Consider the following 18,258-nt stretch of genomic DNA (forward strand, 5'->3'; position numbering starts at 1 on the left):
AATGGATATTAGCTGCCGCTTTCCCAAACTTGGGTCTCCAGCTGTTTTTGGAGTACAAATCCCATCATCCCTGACCACAGGTCCTGCTAGCTAGGGGATGATGGGAGTTGTAGTCTCACAACAGCTGGAGACTCAAGTTTAGGAAACCCTGCTTTAGGTGATGTTATCTCGTGAAGGTGTGTATAGTTGCAAACTGCTCTGTACCAAAACGTACTGTGAAGAAAGACCCCTCTGTGTTTCAGAGGCTATGTGGTTTTCTTTTGAATAAAGGGGATTTTCTTGCTCAACATGTCCAGCAGCTTTTAAGCAGCACCAGGAACACATGAAAATAAATATTTTTCCTTGATGGTAGGAGCCAACCAGACCTCCATAAGTCTTAGCATTATGCTCTTTGAAGAAGGAGAAGTCAGCAGAGGAAAGTGGAGGCCTCTGTGTATTCAAGGATGACGTTTCCATGGCTGCATGCTTTGCATAAGGGCAGAGAATCTCAGATTTCAGCTTGGTAAATCCAGAAGAAAATCTCCTTGAGTTTAACCGTTAACAAAATTGACAGAAAAATAGCATCAGTCATATTAAACCAGAAGTAAGGAATATATTAACATCCATGTAGAGAGGGAAACCACAGAAAGTATCAGCACAGCACAACCCTATAGGTTTTTACTCCAAAGCAAGTCCCAATGTGAACTTACTCGCCCCACTTTGGCTCCCAGCAGTTATCAGATCAAAAAGTAAGAAATATCTCCTGTGCTGTTTCTGTCTCTGAGCGCATCAAAAGTTGCCCACAATTTTGAACTAGAGAAAGGGGTTAGGGCAGGTTTTCCCAAACTTGGGTCTCCGGCTGTTTTTGGACTACAGTTTCCATCATCCCTGACCATTGGTCCTGCTCGCTAGGGATGATGGGAGTTGTAGTTCAAAACAGACAGAGACCCAAGTTTGGGAGACCATGGGTTAGGGTTATAGCACAAATTGCCACTAAGAACTTCTTTTTGGATGCCTGCCTCCGAGATTCTGAAGTGGTTAGAACATTGTCTAGAAAAAATATTTTATTTTTTATTTTTTTTAAATAATTTTTATTGAATGATTTTATGTTACAAAAAACAATACACCCATACTACCACTAAATATAATTAAGAAATAAAAATTACATACATAAATATTTAGTTTGTTGTTTGTTATTTGCCATCTTATTTCCTCCCAAACATTGCATACAAAAACACTCATATGTGCAGATACCCACACCCGCACACGAAGTGATAATAATGAAAGTAAATATTTTTCAAGCATTCGCCAAATTTTTATACATTCTTGATAATCTGGAAGGAGTAAGGTACCACCGATGAGCCATTTTCATCATGTTCTCTCTGATATTATAGCTGGCTGTAAATTTCAAATTTACATTCCATAAGTTTACCCAATTTTTTAGCATAATTGGGCGGCCCACATCAAATATTTTAGAGGTTTTGGCTTTTCATTAAGACCCAGCCTTTGCTGACTTAGTGCCTCTTTTGGATTATAGTCATGTACATAGCTGGTCTGCTTAGACCCCAGTGACTTCAAAGAGATTTAGCCAGCCTAACCATGTGCAGAATTGCAGCTGGTGGGAAACATAATCCCAACACTCCACACATTCATGTACAGATACCAGGGTTGCCATTGGAGATCAGCCTGGAATGTCCATAACTTTAAATAAATTTATTTTCTTACATGTTTCTTCTTCCTACTTGCTTTGCCAGGAGTTGTGTTCCAATCCTCAGTTTATTGTTGGAGGTGCCACCAGAACTGATATCTGCCAAGGAGCTTTAGGTAAGATAGAGACCATGCTTATCTTCCCGTTGAAGCACTCTTAACATGATGTCTACCTTGTTTTAGATCTATTTACTTTATTTTAAAAATATATAAACCTGCTTATCATGTCGGCCTCAAACTAAACCAGGCTATTTTTCTCTTCACCTTTTGGAGGGAAATGTAGCTTCCTCTCAACCATGTAAATCATCATATTTTCTCTTTGTCGTGTGATTAGACAAAGATCAGACTACCACTACATCTTACTCCACCTTGGGTTCTTTTATCATTGCATCGAATTCTGATTTTAGCACCCTTCAGTTCCAACACAGTTTTGCCTCTTCCTGAAACATTTTCCCTCCAGAGTGTCGTGTGTGCTCCATATCCATGAGATAACGCTGGCTTGTGGCATTTGACTTTAACTTCCAGATAAGAGACTCCTTTTTTTCATCCTTCATGCAAATTGCACTTCATTCCAAGAAAAGAATGTTGTTTGTGCTTCAGGGCAGGTATGCATTGATTTCAACAGGCTGAATCCAGGGACAAATAAAACCATGACATTGGCATTACTTCATAGCCGCAAACTACATTGTTCTTTTGTAAGGTTTCCTTTCTTTTTGCCCTTGCAGTGTCACAAACTACACCTTAAACCCTATTTAATGTTGCATTTTTCTTGGACGCAGAGCCATACTGCACCTTTGTTCTGGATTTCATGTTGTCACGCACCTCAAGTAGTCGCAGCGAGACCTTACTATTCCAACAAGCATTTTAAGGAAGTTTTCTGTCTCTATTATTATTAACATTAATTGATTTTATCCACTTTTTGTAATTTTTATGTACACCACTTAGAAACTTCAGGGATTAAGCAGATTCGTGTGTGAAGAAACTGTGTCATTCACCAGTCTGCAACATTCCTCTAACCTGCCATTTTCAAAGTAGTGTGCACTGTGGCACTGGTTGGCAAATTCTGAGCTGTTTAAGGCTTTATAGGTCAAAACCAGCACTTTGAATTGGGCCCGGAAACTAACTGGTGGCCAATGCAGTCGGACCAGGATTGGTGCAATATGCACGAACCGTTTGGCTCTGGTGAGCAACCTGGCCACTGAATTCTGCACCAGCTGAAGTTTCCAAACCGTCTTCAGAGGCAGCCCTACACATTGCAGTAATCTAACCTTGAGGTTACCAGAGCATAGACAACAGTAGTTAGGCTATCCCTGTCCAGATGAAAGGCACTCTGGCATTGTGACATGGAGAGAAAGTTAGGTGTAGCAATCAGTCATTTAACACTTACAATACCTTTCCCCCTTTTAAAAATAAAGCTTGTTTTAACTAAGAAGAATGTAGCATTCATTATATTCTTCAGATTGTATGGCTTGCAGTGAGTGTGCAAAACAGGCGGTCCATGCTAATTTGAGACTTACGGTACATAATGACCTGGTTTGCACATCACATTAAACCATAGTTTAAAACAAACATTAAACCTTAGTTTGAAGCAAACTGTGGTTTAATCTGCATATGCAGTATGCACATTGCTGCTATATGTGTGCTGCCAAAAAGCAAGAAAGTGCAGTTTGTTGTGACATCCATACACAGGAAAAGATTCACGAGTCCAGATTTGGATGTCACAACAAGCCAGACATGTTACCCAGTGGCATAGCTGGAGCAGAGTGAGAAGTTTTCAGCAGCATACACCGGCATGGTTCGCTTACACATAAAACAATAGCTTGTTTTTAACTGTGACTTAATGTGATGTGGAAATTGGGCCACTGAACATTACAGACTCTAGCAAACCTACCGCACTGTAAAATTTACAGTATAAAGCTTTGTGGGTTTAAAAAAGCCCTTCCTTTGAATTAATTAATTAATCTTTTAGGAATTTTTAGATGAGTTTTCTCAGGTTCTAGTATTTTTTTATGTTTATGTGTATCTTGTATTGTTGCATAGTTGCATATTACTGCAAAGCTCGCTGCGCACAGTGAGTCATTTTAGCAGAACGGTTTTTGCATAGAGGAAGCATGCTCAATATTTATGGTGGGTTTTTTTCAAAGGATGTTGCTATAGTATCACAGCAATGACCTATAAATAGGCTAGTGTTTCCCCTCTGATTTCAGTAGCAGATATATCTTCCCCAGAAATTAAAACCACATTTACATTGTAAAAATTCATGTATGCATTTTTCTACAATACTGTGTTGTTGTGCCATGAGGATCTCCCGTTTTACTCATTAGGGTGGTGTACAGTTCTAATATTTTCAGCGGGGGAGGTGCTGTTGACAGCACCATCATCACTGCTTGCAATACATATATTCATGTTCACCCTATCCTGCTGTGGGCTTTGAGGTGGAACAGTTTAATATGTGCACAGATTGAAGCAGTTGAGCTTTTCCAATTGCTTCTGCTGATTATGTATTCTTTTTCAAGTGCATCTTCTACTGCCCATTTCTCATTTATCTACTGGGGTTTTTTTTACCATAACCAGAAAATTCTCTTCTGGAAATCTCACAGTAAGTGAAACCACTATAGAAGGGAAGGAAATTCTTGTGCCAAAGCAGCATGCAGGAGAACAGAGGCAAAACCATCAACTTTTTAAGAAGATACGGTAGCTTATATAGGGGGACACACTTGTCAGAAGCTGTGCACTAATTAATGCACTTTCCGCAAGACTTGGTTCGGATCTGTATCTATCAATTCATTCTGGTTTCTGGTATGTCTGGTTCACCTCTTGTTTGGGATCCAAATCAGCTTTGTTAAAAATGAAGCACTTTCCTACCATGTACTGTTACGGGGAATCCAAAAATGCCACAAGAATGAGCCTTAAATAGAAGTTGCTACTTTTTCTGGGTAGCTATCTTGGGTTTCTGGGGACGCGGGTGGCGCTGTGGGTAAAAGCCTCAGCACCTAGGGCTTGCCGATTGAAAGGTCGGCGGTTCGAATCCCCGCGGCGGGGTGCGCTCCCGTCGTTCGGTCCCAGCGCCTGCCAACCTAGCAGTTCGAAAGCACCCCCGGGTGCAAGTAGATAAATAGGGACCGCTTACTAGCGGGAAGGTAAACGGCGTTCCGTGTGCTGCGCTGGCTCGCCAGATGCAGCTTGTCACGCTGGCCACGTGACCTGGAAGTGTATTCGGACAGCGCTGGCCCCCGGCCTATAGAGTGAGATGGGCGCACAACCCTAGAGTCTGTCAAGACTGGCCCGTATGGGCAGGGGTACCTTTACCTTTATCTTGGGTTTCCATGAGAGGCACCTCTTTGTTCAAAGGGGCCCAGCCTGTTTTCATAATTGCCATTTTCTGTATGTCTGCTGCTAAGTACTTGCTCAAGCAGGGACATGGGTGGCGCTGTGGTCTAAAACCACTGAGTCTCTTGGGCTTGCCAATCGGAAGGTTGACGGTTTGAATCTCCGCAACAGAGTGAGCTCCCATTGCTCTGTCCCAGCTCCTGCCAACCTAGCAGTTTGAAAGAATGCCAGTACAAGTAGATAAATAGGTACTGCTGTGGCAGGAAGGTAAACGGCGGTTCCGTGTGTTCTGACTTTTGTCACGGTGTTCCATTGTGCCAGAAGCGGTTTAGTCATGCTGGCCACATGACCCGGAAAGCTGTTTATGGACAAACGCCAGCTCCCTCGGCCTGAAAGCGAGATGAGCGCCACAACCCCATAGTCGCCTTTGACAGGACTTAACCGTCCGGGGTACTTTACCTTTACCTTTTTACTTGCCAAGCATCACTGTTGATGAGCAGTTACTAAAAAGAAGGAGTGCATGATGCAAACACAGCCACTCTACAGTTGCAAAATCAAGATCTTCATTGGCTTATGGCAAAGATTCTTAGGACCTATCTAGCCTTTGGATGATAAGAGATCTTGAGATGCTTTGGTGCACCAGTGGAGTTCATTAGCATTTAACAGTCATCACAGACAGTTGATCTTGACAGAAGAGTTCTATTAATTCAGTTTGAAAATGCTGAAGTTATTTCCCCCCTCCCTGCCATTGACTTCTTTATTCAGTAATTTTTGTTTTGTTTGTGTGTTTGGTAAACTGCAGTGCTGCTGGAGGCACCAAAGGTGAGGAGGCGAGTGTACATTGGCTCTCATCCAGCAGCACTGGTTAGCAGCTAACCATCTGATTCTGAAAGGCAGAGCCAGTCTACAGAGCTTCTCTGACTCACAGGTGGCAAAACTATGAAAGATGGAAAAGTCTGCTGGAACAGAAGGGCATCAGTGAATTTCCACACATGTTGGGGAGGACCTTGTTTGTTAATATAATTTAGATGGATCAGATTAATCCAGAATTCTCAAAGCAAGATTCTGCAGAGACTGAAATCAGCTTTTTAAAAACATGTGAAAGTCCAAACATGCTGGTAATTCTGTATTCATCTGTCTTGGGAAAAGCTTATTACTGTTCCGATTTTTTTAAGGAAGGCTTCCCAACTATTCTATGCCAAATATCACTGGGTGTAATTCAGCCCATTTTTTGTGGATATTATTATTATTATTATTATTAAATTTTGCATACCGCCTTATACCTGCAGGTCTCATTAGGTGACTTGCAGGGCAGAATGGGATGGCAGAATGCCAGATTACCTACTGCCATGGCATATAACCAATGGAACACCCCAGATATGCTGGCGCAACACCACCAAAGATGTGCCAGTGGAATTGCTAGAATGAGATGTAGTTTTGAGCAGGATAGGACAGCACAGGGAAAGAACACACTTCAGCCGTGTCTTCCAAGACCATGCCCACGTCCCTGTTGGTGGTGCAACTTGACACCTGGACCTGTTGCAGATCAACTCCCCAGTTGATTTTAAGGGGAGCAGGTAATTAAAAATTGCCCTCCTCACATCACCACAACAGCATAGTACATGCTCTCCCCCCCCCCCCCATAATTAGAGTATAGAAGTACAGTACTCTGTCCTGCTCTTATGTTAATCTCTCCTGGTAAGATCAATAGGACTTAAAGTGCCTTACTTCTGCTTCTCCCCCCACCCCCCTTTATTTATTTAAGAGCATGGAGACTAATGGGAAATACTTTTGTTTTGCTTTCACAGGAGACTGTTGGCTCCTGGCAGCCATTGCTTCTCTCACGTTGAATGAAGAAGTTTTGGCTAGAGTTGTGCCCAGCGATCAAAGCTTCAAAGACAGATATGCAGGAATATTCCACTTCCAGGTACCACAGATACTGATTTCTGCCTTTTCCCTGGAAGGGTTACGCTGCTTTCTCTTATTAGCACTGTATTTGCCAGATCAACTGATACCCTGGTATGCATGCAATGGAGGGTAGGGAAGCTTCAGGAATTTGGATTCTGCAGAATCAGGTGTGAACCGACCTGATCCACCCCTCCCGGAAGAATGTGCAGATTGTACCCCTTAGATGTTGCTCAAGGCAGTGATTGATTCTTTTGCCTAAAACAACTTTAAAGCTGCATGCTTGTCTGGAGATAATGCTCTCCTGCTTCAAGTTCCATTTTGTACACCTGAGCTATAGAGATTTTTCTGGGATGAATAGCATTCAGAGTGGTATTAGTCACCCTTCCTCAGCCTGGTGCCCTCAGGTTATTGTTGGGGTCTGACTCCCCAGCAAACATGGCCAATGATCACTCCAACAAGATCTGGAAGGCACCAGGTTGAGGAAAGGGGCTGGTATTGGTTATATATTTTGTTAGAAGATACTTAACCTACTCTTACACTGCAGATAAGGTGGCAAGCTTTTAGAGCTTCAAAAAGCTCTTTCTCAAAACTTAAGTGAAATGTTTGGTGAAGCGAGCTGGCACCAGGCAGTACGCTCTGCAGAGGGCATCCCATAACTGAGCTGCCATCACCAAGAAGTCCCTTTCCTCACTGAGGGCACCCAGAGAAGCGTTGCTGAAGACTATCTTGAAGTCTGGACCATTATGTAAGGGGAGAAGCTCCTTCAGCTAACCTGGTCCCAAGCTGTTTCCAGCTGTGATCAAGAGCATGCCTTCTAACACATTGTGATGATGATGATGATTTGTTTTCAGTTCTGGCAGTATGGAGAGTGGGTGGATGTTGTTGTTGATGACAAGCTACCTACCAAAGATGGAGAGCTCCTCTTCGTTCATTCAGCCCAAAGGAGTGAGTTCTGGAGCGCTCTGCTGGAGAAGGCTTATGCCAAGTAAGTAAAGCATTGCATCAGAGGTAGGGAACCTCAGGCCCAGGGGCTGCGCACTCCAAGCTTCTTTGCCTAGCCCTTGGGACTCTGCTCAGGCCAAGCCTCCCTTCCACACCTTTCACTTCATCAAGTGGGTTGACTACACTGGAATCACAATGGTTTGCATTAGGAAGGGATCATTCCTCTTTGTAGCATCAGAGGCCCTAGTCCATATGGATTAATAGTGTAATTATTTAATATACATATAGCTAAGATACAGGATCAGATCCTTGTGTCAAACATTTTGATGTATCCCATGTTGACCTTGGGCTTTTCGTGAATAAAAAAGTGGTAGTAGTGCAGACACCTGATTGTGAGGCTTTAGTTATGCTACACTTTAATTTCAAAGGCTGAGAAAAGAAAGTCGAAATGTCATGTTTGCATCTTACACAGGGTGAATGGATCGTATGAGGCTCTCTCTGGAGGAAGCACCACTGAGGGCTTTGAGGACTTCACTGGAGGAATTGCAGAGTGGTACGAGCTGCAAAAGCCCCCGCCGAACCTGTTCAAAATCATCCAGAAGGCTCTTCAGAAGGGATCTCTCCTGGGATGCTCTATTGATGTGAGTTAGTGTTGTTTTCTCTCCAGCTGTCCCAAGTTCTTTGGTGCATGCAGCAACTGGAAGGTTGCTTTAGTTAGGGGACTGTGAGGTAGTACAGAATTCCAAACCTCCAGGTAGTGCACAGGGACTGGAAAATCCTGAGCCCTTCCGCTCCTATAAGAATGGCTGGTGTTAATTTGAATCAGACTTTAGGGCAAAAAAGGCCCCCCAAAGAAGATTTTTCCTTACCTCTTCCATTGTACAGATAGGTAGCCGTGTTGGTCTGCCATAGTCAAAACAAAAAAAATTCCTTCCAGTGCACGATATTCAGGTATCTGAAGAAGTGTGCACGCACACGAAAGCTCATACCAAGAACTAACTTACTTGGTCTTTAAGGTGCTACTGGAAGGAATTTTTTTTGTTTTCTCTTCCATTGTGTGTGTTAACATCCCTTTGCAACAACTGAGCAGCGCAAAGGCAGCTGCTGCTCTTTAGTGGCTGGGTGTATTTTCACCTCATAGTTGCGTTTGAGCAATTCTTTGCTGGGTCCCGAGAGTCCTGCCTCAGTACACAAAGGGTCTTGTGGCATCTGAAATGCTAACAAATTCTAGTAGGGCACAAGCTTTCATGGACTAGGGTTCCACTTCATTAAAGGTAAAGGTGAAGGGACCCCTGACCATTAGATGCTTCATTAGATGCTTCTAAATCAGATTGCTTTTTAAAAGAATAAAAAATAAATAAGACTGCTCTGGCTACCCTTTTTAAGAATATACCTGCACACACCTTTAATTTCCCTGTCTGAAATAAATCCCCAAATGTGTGACTCTAAGAAAAGAATGGTCTCTTTGGAGACCTCCATCATGTAGCTGCAGACAACATATCTGATTCCAAGTTCCGTGTACACCAGGGATGGGGAACCTGCCCCTCCCTCCAGATGTTGTTGGACTCCAGCTCCCATCAGTCATGGCAAGCATAGATAATGGTCAGGGATGATGGGAGTTGTAGTCCAGCAACATCTAGAATCCAGTGATTCCTCATCATGTTATGTTGCATGCACATTGCTCTCCTGTGGAATTAGGTTTCCTCACTCACTTCAGTGCAGATATTAACTCTGCACATGCATCCCTATAAGTTGTTTCCAGCATTGTAATGAATGAAGAAGCATTTTCAGGCGAGAGAGCTGTGAATGTGAATCAGAACTCCCACATAACTTAAGGGATAATGCCAAGGAACCATAATCACCATCTACATTTTGGGATGCTCCACCCTGCCCCTAATGAAGTAAGTTAGGCTGAGAGATGATGGCTAGCCTTCAATCATCTGGTGAGCTTTTTTTGGATCTGTGTCTTTCAACATGGGTCTTCTCAATAACCTTTAAAGTGGAGGGTGAGGGATTGAATCTATAGTGCAAGTATGGGGAGTGCTGAACTCTTGCCACCCTCTTCCTGCTTTTGCTTCCTGTTGCTCCACTGCCCCAGCAGCTTTTTATCATGGCCAAGTTTGCTTCCAATACTGAAGCCCTGAAGAAAACAGCCTGATGGCGGGGCACAGGCTGTGGGAACGGCAGGCAGGGCAGGGATCTGCACCTCCTCGCCCATAAATCTGCTTTGTGCTTTAAATCGCTCGCCCTTCTGTGAGTGATTATGGGGCGATCTTTCGAAAACCACAGGGCATCTGCCTTCACATGTCATTTCACCCTGGCTGCAAAACCGACTAGTTTTCTCTAGCCCACGCCCAGCATTCTTTCTTTCTTTTTCCCAGACATCTTTATTGAAAGTTGAAAAGTACAAAATTATACGTGCACTAAACATGGTGAGACATAAATAAAAAAGAGAAAAAGAGAAACAGCACCCGTGTAGAAGGGAAAGTAAAGGGGGGGACCCCAAAATTTATACTTTACAAAGTTGTTACTGTACTTCACCAGATCTTAACCTATTACACTATTTGTAAGAATGGATTCCAAATGTCATCGAATTTGTCCATGGCAAGTCTGCATTTATATGCAAGTTGTTCATAGGTTGCGAGTTTGTATACGTCTTCAATCCAATCGTAGAAGGGAGCCACGTTTCAGTTACCTTCTGCCAAAAATCTTTCAATACAGGACAATGAAAAAACATTTGTTTTAGAGAAGCATTATCCCTGTTGCATCTCCAACAGTTAGATACTTTAGGTAGCTCCTTTTTTAAACAAACGTAATGGGGTCCAGTATTTTCCACGCCCAGCATTCTATCCCTCACACCACTCTGGCTTCAAAATTTCTGGATTGTGGCAGATCTAGTTCTTTCAAATCTGCAAACCAAAGCATCAGATAGCAGATGAGTGGTGCAAAGTCCCCTTTGTCTTACAGCTGCAGAAACTGATTCTAGAGGTTGCATGCATTTCAGGCTCAAAATTGAGAAAGCCTTGTTGGAAAAGGGCCAGTTTGGATAAGTATTCAGGTGGGCAGAGGCTTGATAATGTAAACAGTATTTCTGTAAACAAAAGGCTATCACTCCAGGAAGGAGATTCTGCTGGAGGCTTAAGGTGGCTTGACTATAATCCCTTGGTTTCGAGATAAAATAGAAAGACAGTGTAATAAGACCCAAGGACAGGAACTCAAGGCCAAGAATGCAAATCTTTAATAGATAAAATATATTTGGAAGACACACAGCAAAGGCTAAGTATTATCAGTATGGTAACAGGCTGCAAGTAGCTCCCTGGGATGTGGGGGTGCTATTTTTGTTATTTTTTCAGAGAAGGGGGGGAAGTTGTTTAGAATTCACTTTCATAGTAGCACAAAGCAGGGCAAACAGCCCAGTCAAAAATTAAGTAATACAACCTTATAGTTCCCAGAAATGCCTGCCTCTGCTGGCTTCTCATTCTCAGCCTTCACAAGAAAACTTCTTCCATCTGAGGACAAAACTGCATTCCCCCCCCTTCCCCCAGGTACTGATGCCCTGATTCATTCTCTGTGATCTCTAAACCCTAACTGTGCCAGAGTGAACCGACTTTAATTTGCACTTCCCAGAAGAACAATACACGAAAACGCATCTATCCTTAAAAATCCACACTTCTCCAAAGGCTGTGATGCAGCACAAAACATGGGAAAAAATGTGTGTGTGAGGAGAAACTGCGTACAAATGCATATACTAATGAAAAGTAGCATACAGAAGGCGAAAATTGCCTGAAAAAAATGTGTATATTAAGAAATTTGCATTAAACATGTATGCAACTAGGAGAGCATTTTTTTAAAGAAATTGCATTCAAAATTGCGTTGTTTTGTCAGGTTGCCCATTCTTAAGGTTTGAACTGTAAATAGGCCTGAGAGCCAAAGATGCATACGATAATATTGTTTGTATGAGATGGAAGAGAGTCTTCAGAGAGGGAGAATGCAATCAATTGTTTCTCAGAGGCAGTGAGAAATTTGGCAAGCCCCAGCACCTCAGCTGACACAAGCAGAAGTCAACAATTTGGGGCAAGGGGCAGTGCTGGTTCGTATTGGCCAATTCCTCTTGCCAAAGACCAGGGTATAGAGTATGATGGGAAAAAGCTCATGGAGCTGTCGAGCCCCCTGCAGGAGCAATTGCCGCTGTAGCATTCAGCATGGCACCGGTGCTTCAGTGAGGGATTGTGTCACCACAGGAGCAGTGATATTTCCGTGTGTGTTTGCAGATCACAAGCGCTGCTGAGACGGAGGCTGTCACCACACAGAAGCTGGTCAAAGGGCATGCATACTCTGTTACAGGTGCAGAAGAGGTAAGCTCTCCATCTTGGGAAATGGCAAAATGTAGTGCACTAAGGATATGATCTCATTTTGGGCCAGTATTATTTCCTATGCATCCGAGATATTATCTGTGAAAAGTTTGAATGTACTGCCCTCTTGTGGCTATGAAGTCTCCCACCAGCCAAATTTTGCCTCGTTAGCCCTCTTGAAATGCTAAGAAATACTTACTGTGAGCTGTATCACATGTTGCCAATTAGTGAACCCACAATGTGCTTAAGTTTCATTTTTCTGGGAAATCACATAACATACGAGGGGTACACAAGCATAGGGGGGAACTATGTTTTCCCCTGGCTCCATCACAGGGTACATCTTATAGCCAAGATGGGGAATCTTCAGTCCATGCCCACCAAGAGGTCCAGTTTGGTCCATGAGGCCATTTTCCCCAAACCACACTCATCCACCAGCTCAGGAGGGAGAAGGTTTAATCCTGCAGAAGGGAACAGGACTGGGCAGCCAAAGCAGCAGGATTTAATCTCACCATCTGAGCAGCCGTTAAAGTCCTTTGCAAAAGCACTCTTTGAAGCAGCACTATGCTTATCCTTTAAACTGAGGTGGGAGAGGTGCCTCTTCCCCAGCCCCACCCACTTAGAGGAGACGTGCAGGACTGCTTCAAAAAGCACTTTTGCAAAGGGCTTTTAGACAGCTCCTGCACTTGTGTTGCCCTGGAGGCTTCTAGCGCAATTAACAGTTGCCCCACCAGCTAGGAGCGCCCCATGTCATCACCTGCACTTATCACAACACAAAGTGGTGCAGATCCAGGCACTGAAATTCATTGTTCACCACCTCTCTCTGCCAGTCCAATGGCCTGCCGTAAAAGACAGGTCACAGTTTGGAAAGGGTTAAATTTATGATGGATAGCAGGTATGGTAGAATGAGAAAGGGGAAAGGGAGATAATATATAATAATCTCAGCCCTCTCTCTCTCGCTAATAACTTCATTGATCTTTGGAAGACACCCAGAGTGATTATGCTGGAAGCATCCCTGCCCTTCTGATTAAAATGTTGTCTAAAGCTGACTCCCTGGCAGGCTGTACAAAGGGCGGGCATGATAATGAGCTGTTGGCAGACTTCTGATTGCAGCTGGCCTTGGATGCTTTGGCTTCAGCATTTCCCAGTATCAACAGTCAGGGGGAATATGCTGCTCTTATTGAGAAGGGAACTGAATTCTGCCTCTGAAGCCTCTCCAGGATGTTCCAAGGGGCTTCTTTTGTTCCACGCCACTAGCCAAGCACTACGGCTGCCCTTGATAACAGCTATTCCAACAACTGCTGCCATAGTGCATATGATGCACAGTCTTTGCAATCTGTTCCCCATCCAATTCATCCTCATAGCAGTGCTGTGAGCTACACTCTATTAAGGCAAATTTCATGCAATATGTGTTACGTAGTTTGGCACTACAGAGCTGCTTTTAAGAAAATAAATAAAAAATAGGTAGTTGGTGGTTGGGGGGATGAGGAAGCCAGAGTGGGTCCGTGGCACACAGAGGGGCTTTGGGAATCAGACACACACACTTACTATTTCCACTGAGAAGAAGGCTCCCATTAGTGCCAGTGCGGAGGGGGCTGCTTAAGATCAGGACCATTGGGGGGGGGGTTAACATAACCCTCCCTTCCACCACAGCTCATCTTTTTTATCATTTACCTAACCTATCATGTCATGTTTCATTCTCTGTAATTCATATAAAGGACATTCTTATACATAGTATGGAACGTGGGTGGCGCTGTGGGTTAAACCACAGAGCCTAGGGCTTGCCGATTGGAAGGTTGGCGGTTCGAATCCCCGCGACGGGGTGAGCTCCCGTTGCTCGGTCCCTGCTCTTGCCAACCTAGCAGTTTGAAAGCACGTCAGAGTGCAAGTAGATAAATAGGTACCACTCCAGCGGGAAGGTAAACGCCGTTTCTGTGCGCTGCTCCGGTTCGCCAGAAGCGGCTTAGTCATGCTGGCCACATGACCTGGAAACTGTACGCCAGCTCCCTCGGCCAATAAAGTGAGATGAGTGCCGCAACCCCAGAGTCAGTCACGACTGGACCTAATGGTCAGGGGTCCCTTTACTTATACATAGTATATTAGATTTTCTGTGTTGCCCGACTTCACACAGCCCACTGGGTGAAAAAGACCTACACAACATTCCAATATTACAATTGGAATATTCCCATATCCTCGCCAACCAAATGAGATTATGCCCCTGGGAAGCAGCTCCCCTGCTGTTGTGGAAGAGGAAGTATGAAGGGCAGCTAACCGTGCAATCCTGTACGTGTCTACACAGATGTAATGGTTGAATTCAATGGGGTTTACTCCCACGTACCTGGAAGTAAACCCCACTGACATCAGTGCCACTTACATTTGAGTTAGTACCACACAAGATTGTGCAGCTTGTCGCTTACATTGCTATCGCTGCAGTTTCATTGGTAGTTCAGAAGTCAATTCTGAAGGCGAAGGCAAGAAGGCTGGAGAATAACATGGAAGAGTTTGGGGAAAACATTGCTTTTTTTCTTCTTTTCTTTTTTTTCATGATGTGACTATTGGTCGGACAAAAAAAACCACCCCGTATTCCACAGGAAATAACAAACCTTGATGCAAAAGACACTTAACAAACAATAACAACCCGGCAACAGTGCAGGCTTATTCAATATAAGCAGCAGGTTTCTCGGCATAAAGAAAATGGAAAGCACCTGAATTCTTTCCCCAGTTCCCGTCTGTTAGTGAACTTAACATTTTTCTAATCCTGCCAGGTGAATTTCCGAGGCAGCCTGCAGAAATTGATCAGAATCCGGAACCCCTGGGGGGAAGTAGAATGGACTGGAAAATGGAACGACAAGTGAGTTTCAAGCCTGGAGGCCAGAGCTGTGCATTTCCAATAAACCACATTTCAGCATAAAGTTTCACATTACAGGTTACCAAACTCTAAAGCAGTGTCACTGCAATGACTTCTTGAAAGCAGCCTGGCAACTGTAAGACCTAGATCACAGATGCATTTTCTAGCACTTTAATGAGCCTTTCAGGAATCTTTCTCTGCTTCAGTTAAGTGCATTCCCTCTGCATGTAAGTTATACTTTTCTTGCTTTAAATGCTGCTGCATCTGTCCCAGCAAGCATTAGCGGTGGTTGGGGGGGAGGCGAGGAATTCTGGAAAGGCCACCTGCTGCTCTAAAGATTGACATTAAACTGGCTTTATGTTTTTAGCTGTCCAAGCTGGAACGGAGTTGATCCTAAAGTGAGAGAGAGGCTCACGCAGAGACATGAAGATGGAGAATTTTGGTAAGGATGAAACATAATGAAGCAGCTTTACATGGGGTTCTTCTTGCTCAATATTGTCTCCACCGACTGACTGGCAACAACTGTTCAGGATGCCCCTGCCCCACCTGGAGATGCCAGCGATTGAACTACAGCCCTTCCCTAACTTTCCAAATGGAGGGGAAGACATTATGAATACTATTCTAGTGTACTGAAAGCTGACATACTTGCAGCCATCAAATTGTAAATGGATCTCTGGAACCAGTTCTGATTGGAATACACACAGACCTAGTATAGAACACCCAAAACATTGTCTTTGCTTTGCTATATTTAGTTTTGTTTCTCATCTAATAAAAATGAATAATAATACCTGAAACACCTTGATGGCTGGTGGAAAATTCAGAGTTTTTCAAACTTGAGTAAATGGTCTGTAGGAGAAAGATTTCAAGTGGGTGGTTTTTATTTTTTTTAAAGCATTTCTTATCCTAAAGGCATAATAGCCAACTGATGTTGCAGCTTGCCAAGGGAGCTTGCCATCATGTTGCCCAGAGATTGTTCTGGGGACAATTGATTTGATAGAATCATAGAGTTGGAGAGTTGGAAGGGACCATGAGGCTTATCTAGTCCAGTGTCCAGTCTGCTGCAGTGCAGGAAACTTTTGCCTAAGGTGGAACTCGAACCCACAACCCTGAGATTAAGAGTCTGACGCTCTTACCAGCTGAGCCATCCTCCAATCCTATCATACAACTGATGGGAAGAAGCATGTCAGGATCGTCTTTTCTTAGTAGGTTTTTTCCCCCCCTGGCTCTATCCCATAGGATGTCGTTTAGTGATTTCCTGAGGCATTACTCCCGCCTTGAGATCTGCAACTTGACTCCAGATACACTGGCCAGTGAGAAGTTCAAGAAGTGGAGCCTGAATTTGTTGGATGGGAACTGGAGGAGAGGATCCACCGCTGGCGGATGCAGAAATTACCCTGGTAAGTCACTCTTTGGCATAGAAGTAGCCAGCCTGGTGCCATCCAGATGTTGTACTCCAGTTCCTATCACTCACAACCAGCACAGCCAGTAGTCGGGGCTGGTGGGAGTTGTAGTCCACACCGATTGTAGTTTTTCGCTGGAATTTCCTAACAACATCCAAACAAAATTATATAGAGCCCTTCTACGCCAAGACTTCAGTGTTTAGGCACAAGTTCACTCGGGTGCCCAGAAAGCTTCTGAACCCCCACCATCACCACCACCCGGTTACTGCCCTCTTGGGACTCAGCTATACAGCTACAAATAAAACGTTTAAAGTGTTTTTTAACTGCAATATACAATGTGACACTAGATGGCGATGGTGAGCCTTATGGAAAATTCATTCTGTTTTTAAGAAGCATTTTCAGAACAGTTTTTATATGTGTCTGGATTCCAACTTGGTCTTGGCCCAGGGATGAGCAGCACGCCCAAGCCACAGCAACTGCACTATAAACAGCAGAGGGGAGGCAGTGGAAAGTGGAATCTGTTGTGAGGAGTCACGAAGGAAAACAGAAAGCTTTGTTTCCCCAGAGAGCAGGAGAGGTTGCAGAGGTAGAAGGCAGATTTATTGAGCATAGTGAGTTGGCATAGTGAAAACAGATTGATTTGAGGGGGGGGGGGGATAATCCTGGATCTCATTTTTTAAGATCCTATTCGAAAGAAAGTTTATATGAAAGCTGCAGGGCAGTGGTGATTTTTTTAAAAATCACCTAGAAAGGCCTACAAAGTCTGTGAATCTACAAGCTTTACTTTATACTTCTTTTGCAAAACATCCTCTTCGGTTTAGTAAAAGTCTTTTGGGACCAAAGTAAGTGAGGTCTCTGCACAATGCCTCCTTTAGCCCCACCCCACTCCAGTTCAGTCTGCAATATCAACTACCAGGAGTTTTGATACCACTGACCTTTGTGGGGAAATAGGCCTGTCACATACTGTCAAAAATGGTCCACCGGTTCTGGAACCTGACCTTTAACTGGAATGCAGAGATTCAAAAAAGGAGCTACAAGCAGCTGCACTCCATGTGAAAATCATTCTGAAGCTTTTTAAAAAGAACTACATGTTTCATGTCCTTAAAATGAGCGTGGAAATCTGTAATGGAAGGGGCTGTATCTTCCCAAACCAGGAAGACAGCTTTGTGTCATCAACACAAGCTGAGTCGCTGTAAGCTGAATATGGTTTCAAGTAACCTCCCTTCTTTCATCAGATACATTCTGGATGAATCCACAATATTTGATCAAACTTGAGCAAGAAGATGAAGATCCCGATGACCCCGAGAGAGGCTGCACCTTCCTTGTGGGCCTGATCCAGAAACACCGTCGGAAGCAGCGGAAGATGGGGGAGGATATGCACACCATTGGATTTGCCATCTATGAGGCAAGCTCCTTGTTGCCACTTTCCTTTCTTCTTTGCAAACAGAGTCATTACTTTTCAGGGTCAAAGCTGACATGTTCAGAAATGCATGGGTTGCATATGATGGTGGCTTATCGACAAAACACAAATCTCCCTTTACCATTAAAAAAATGGTTCACCAAATGCATGTTTGTCACTTATTTGTGTGTAGCATCAAGTGATAGTTTACATTTCTGCATTAGCCATCATAGACATGGCAGCTAAAACATGCACACCATCTGATTTGAAATACTTTTTCGGTGGAGATGGATCGCACCCTTGGCAGAACGGCATCAAGCGATTAACATTCATGCATAAATCAGCCCCAAAGTCAAAAACAGATGAACATTATCTGGTCTACTGCAGCCCTTTAGG

The 18,258-nt window shown here is 43.7% G+C and overlaps 1 protein-coding gene across 1 annotated transcript in view; it reads left to right on the forward strand.

Moving 5' to 3' along the window:
• Nucleotides 1–18,258, forward strand: part of LOC114594632 (calpain-2 catalytic subunit) — a 33,200-nt gene that overhangs the window by 4,103 nt on the left and 10,839 nt on the right. Inside the window, exons 2-10 of the mRNA XM_028724558.2 lie at nt 1,734–1,803; nt 6,825–6,943; nt 7,776–7,909; nt 8,339–8,507; nt 12,138–12,221; nt 14,981–15,066; nt 15,431–15,505; nt 16,300–16,460; nt 17,699–17,868. Coding sequence (XP_028580391.2) covers nt 1,734–1,803; nt 6,825–6,943; nt 7,776–7,909; nt 8,339–8,507; nt 12,138–12,221; nt 14,981–15,066; nt 15,431–15,505; nt 16,300–16,460; nt 17,699–17,868 — 1,068 coding nt within the window. The remainder of the gene's footprint in view (nt 1–1,733; nt 1,804–6,824; nt 6,944–7,775; nt 7,910–8,338; nt 8,508–12,137; nt 12,222–14,980; nt 15,067–15,430; nt 15,506–16,299; nt 16,461–17,698; nt 17,869–18,258) is intronic.

This window comes from Podarcis muralis, chromosome 3, assembly GCF_964188315.1.
Source record: "Podarcis muralis chromosome 3, rPodMur119.hap1.1, whole genome shotgun sequence".
In the NCBI taxonomy this organism is placed as follows: Eukaryota; Metazoa; Chordata; class Lepidosauria; order Squamata; family Lacertidae; genus Podarcis; species Podarcis muralis.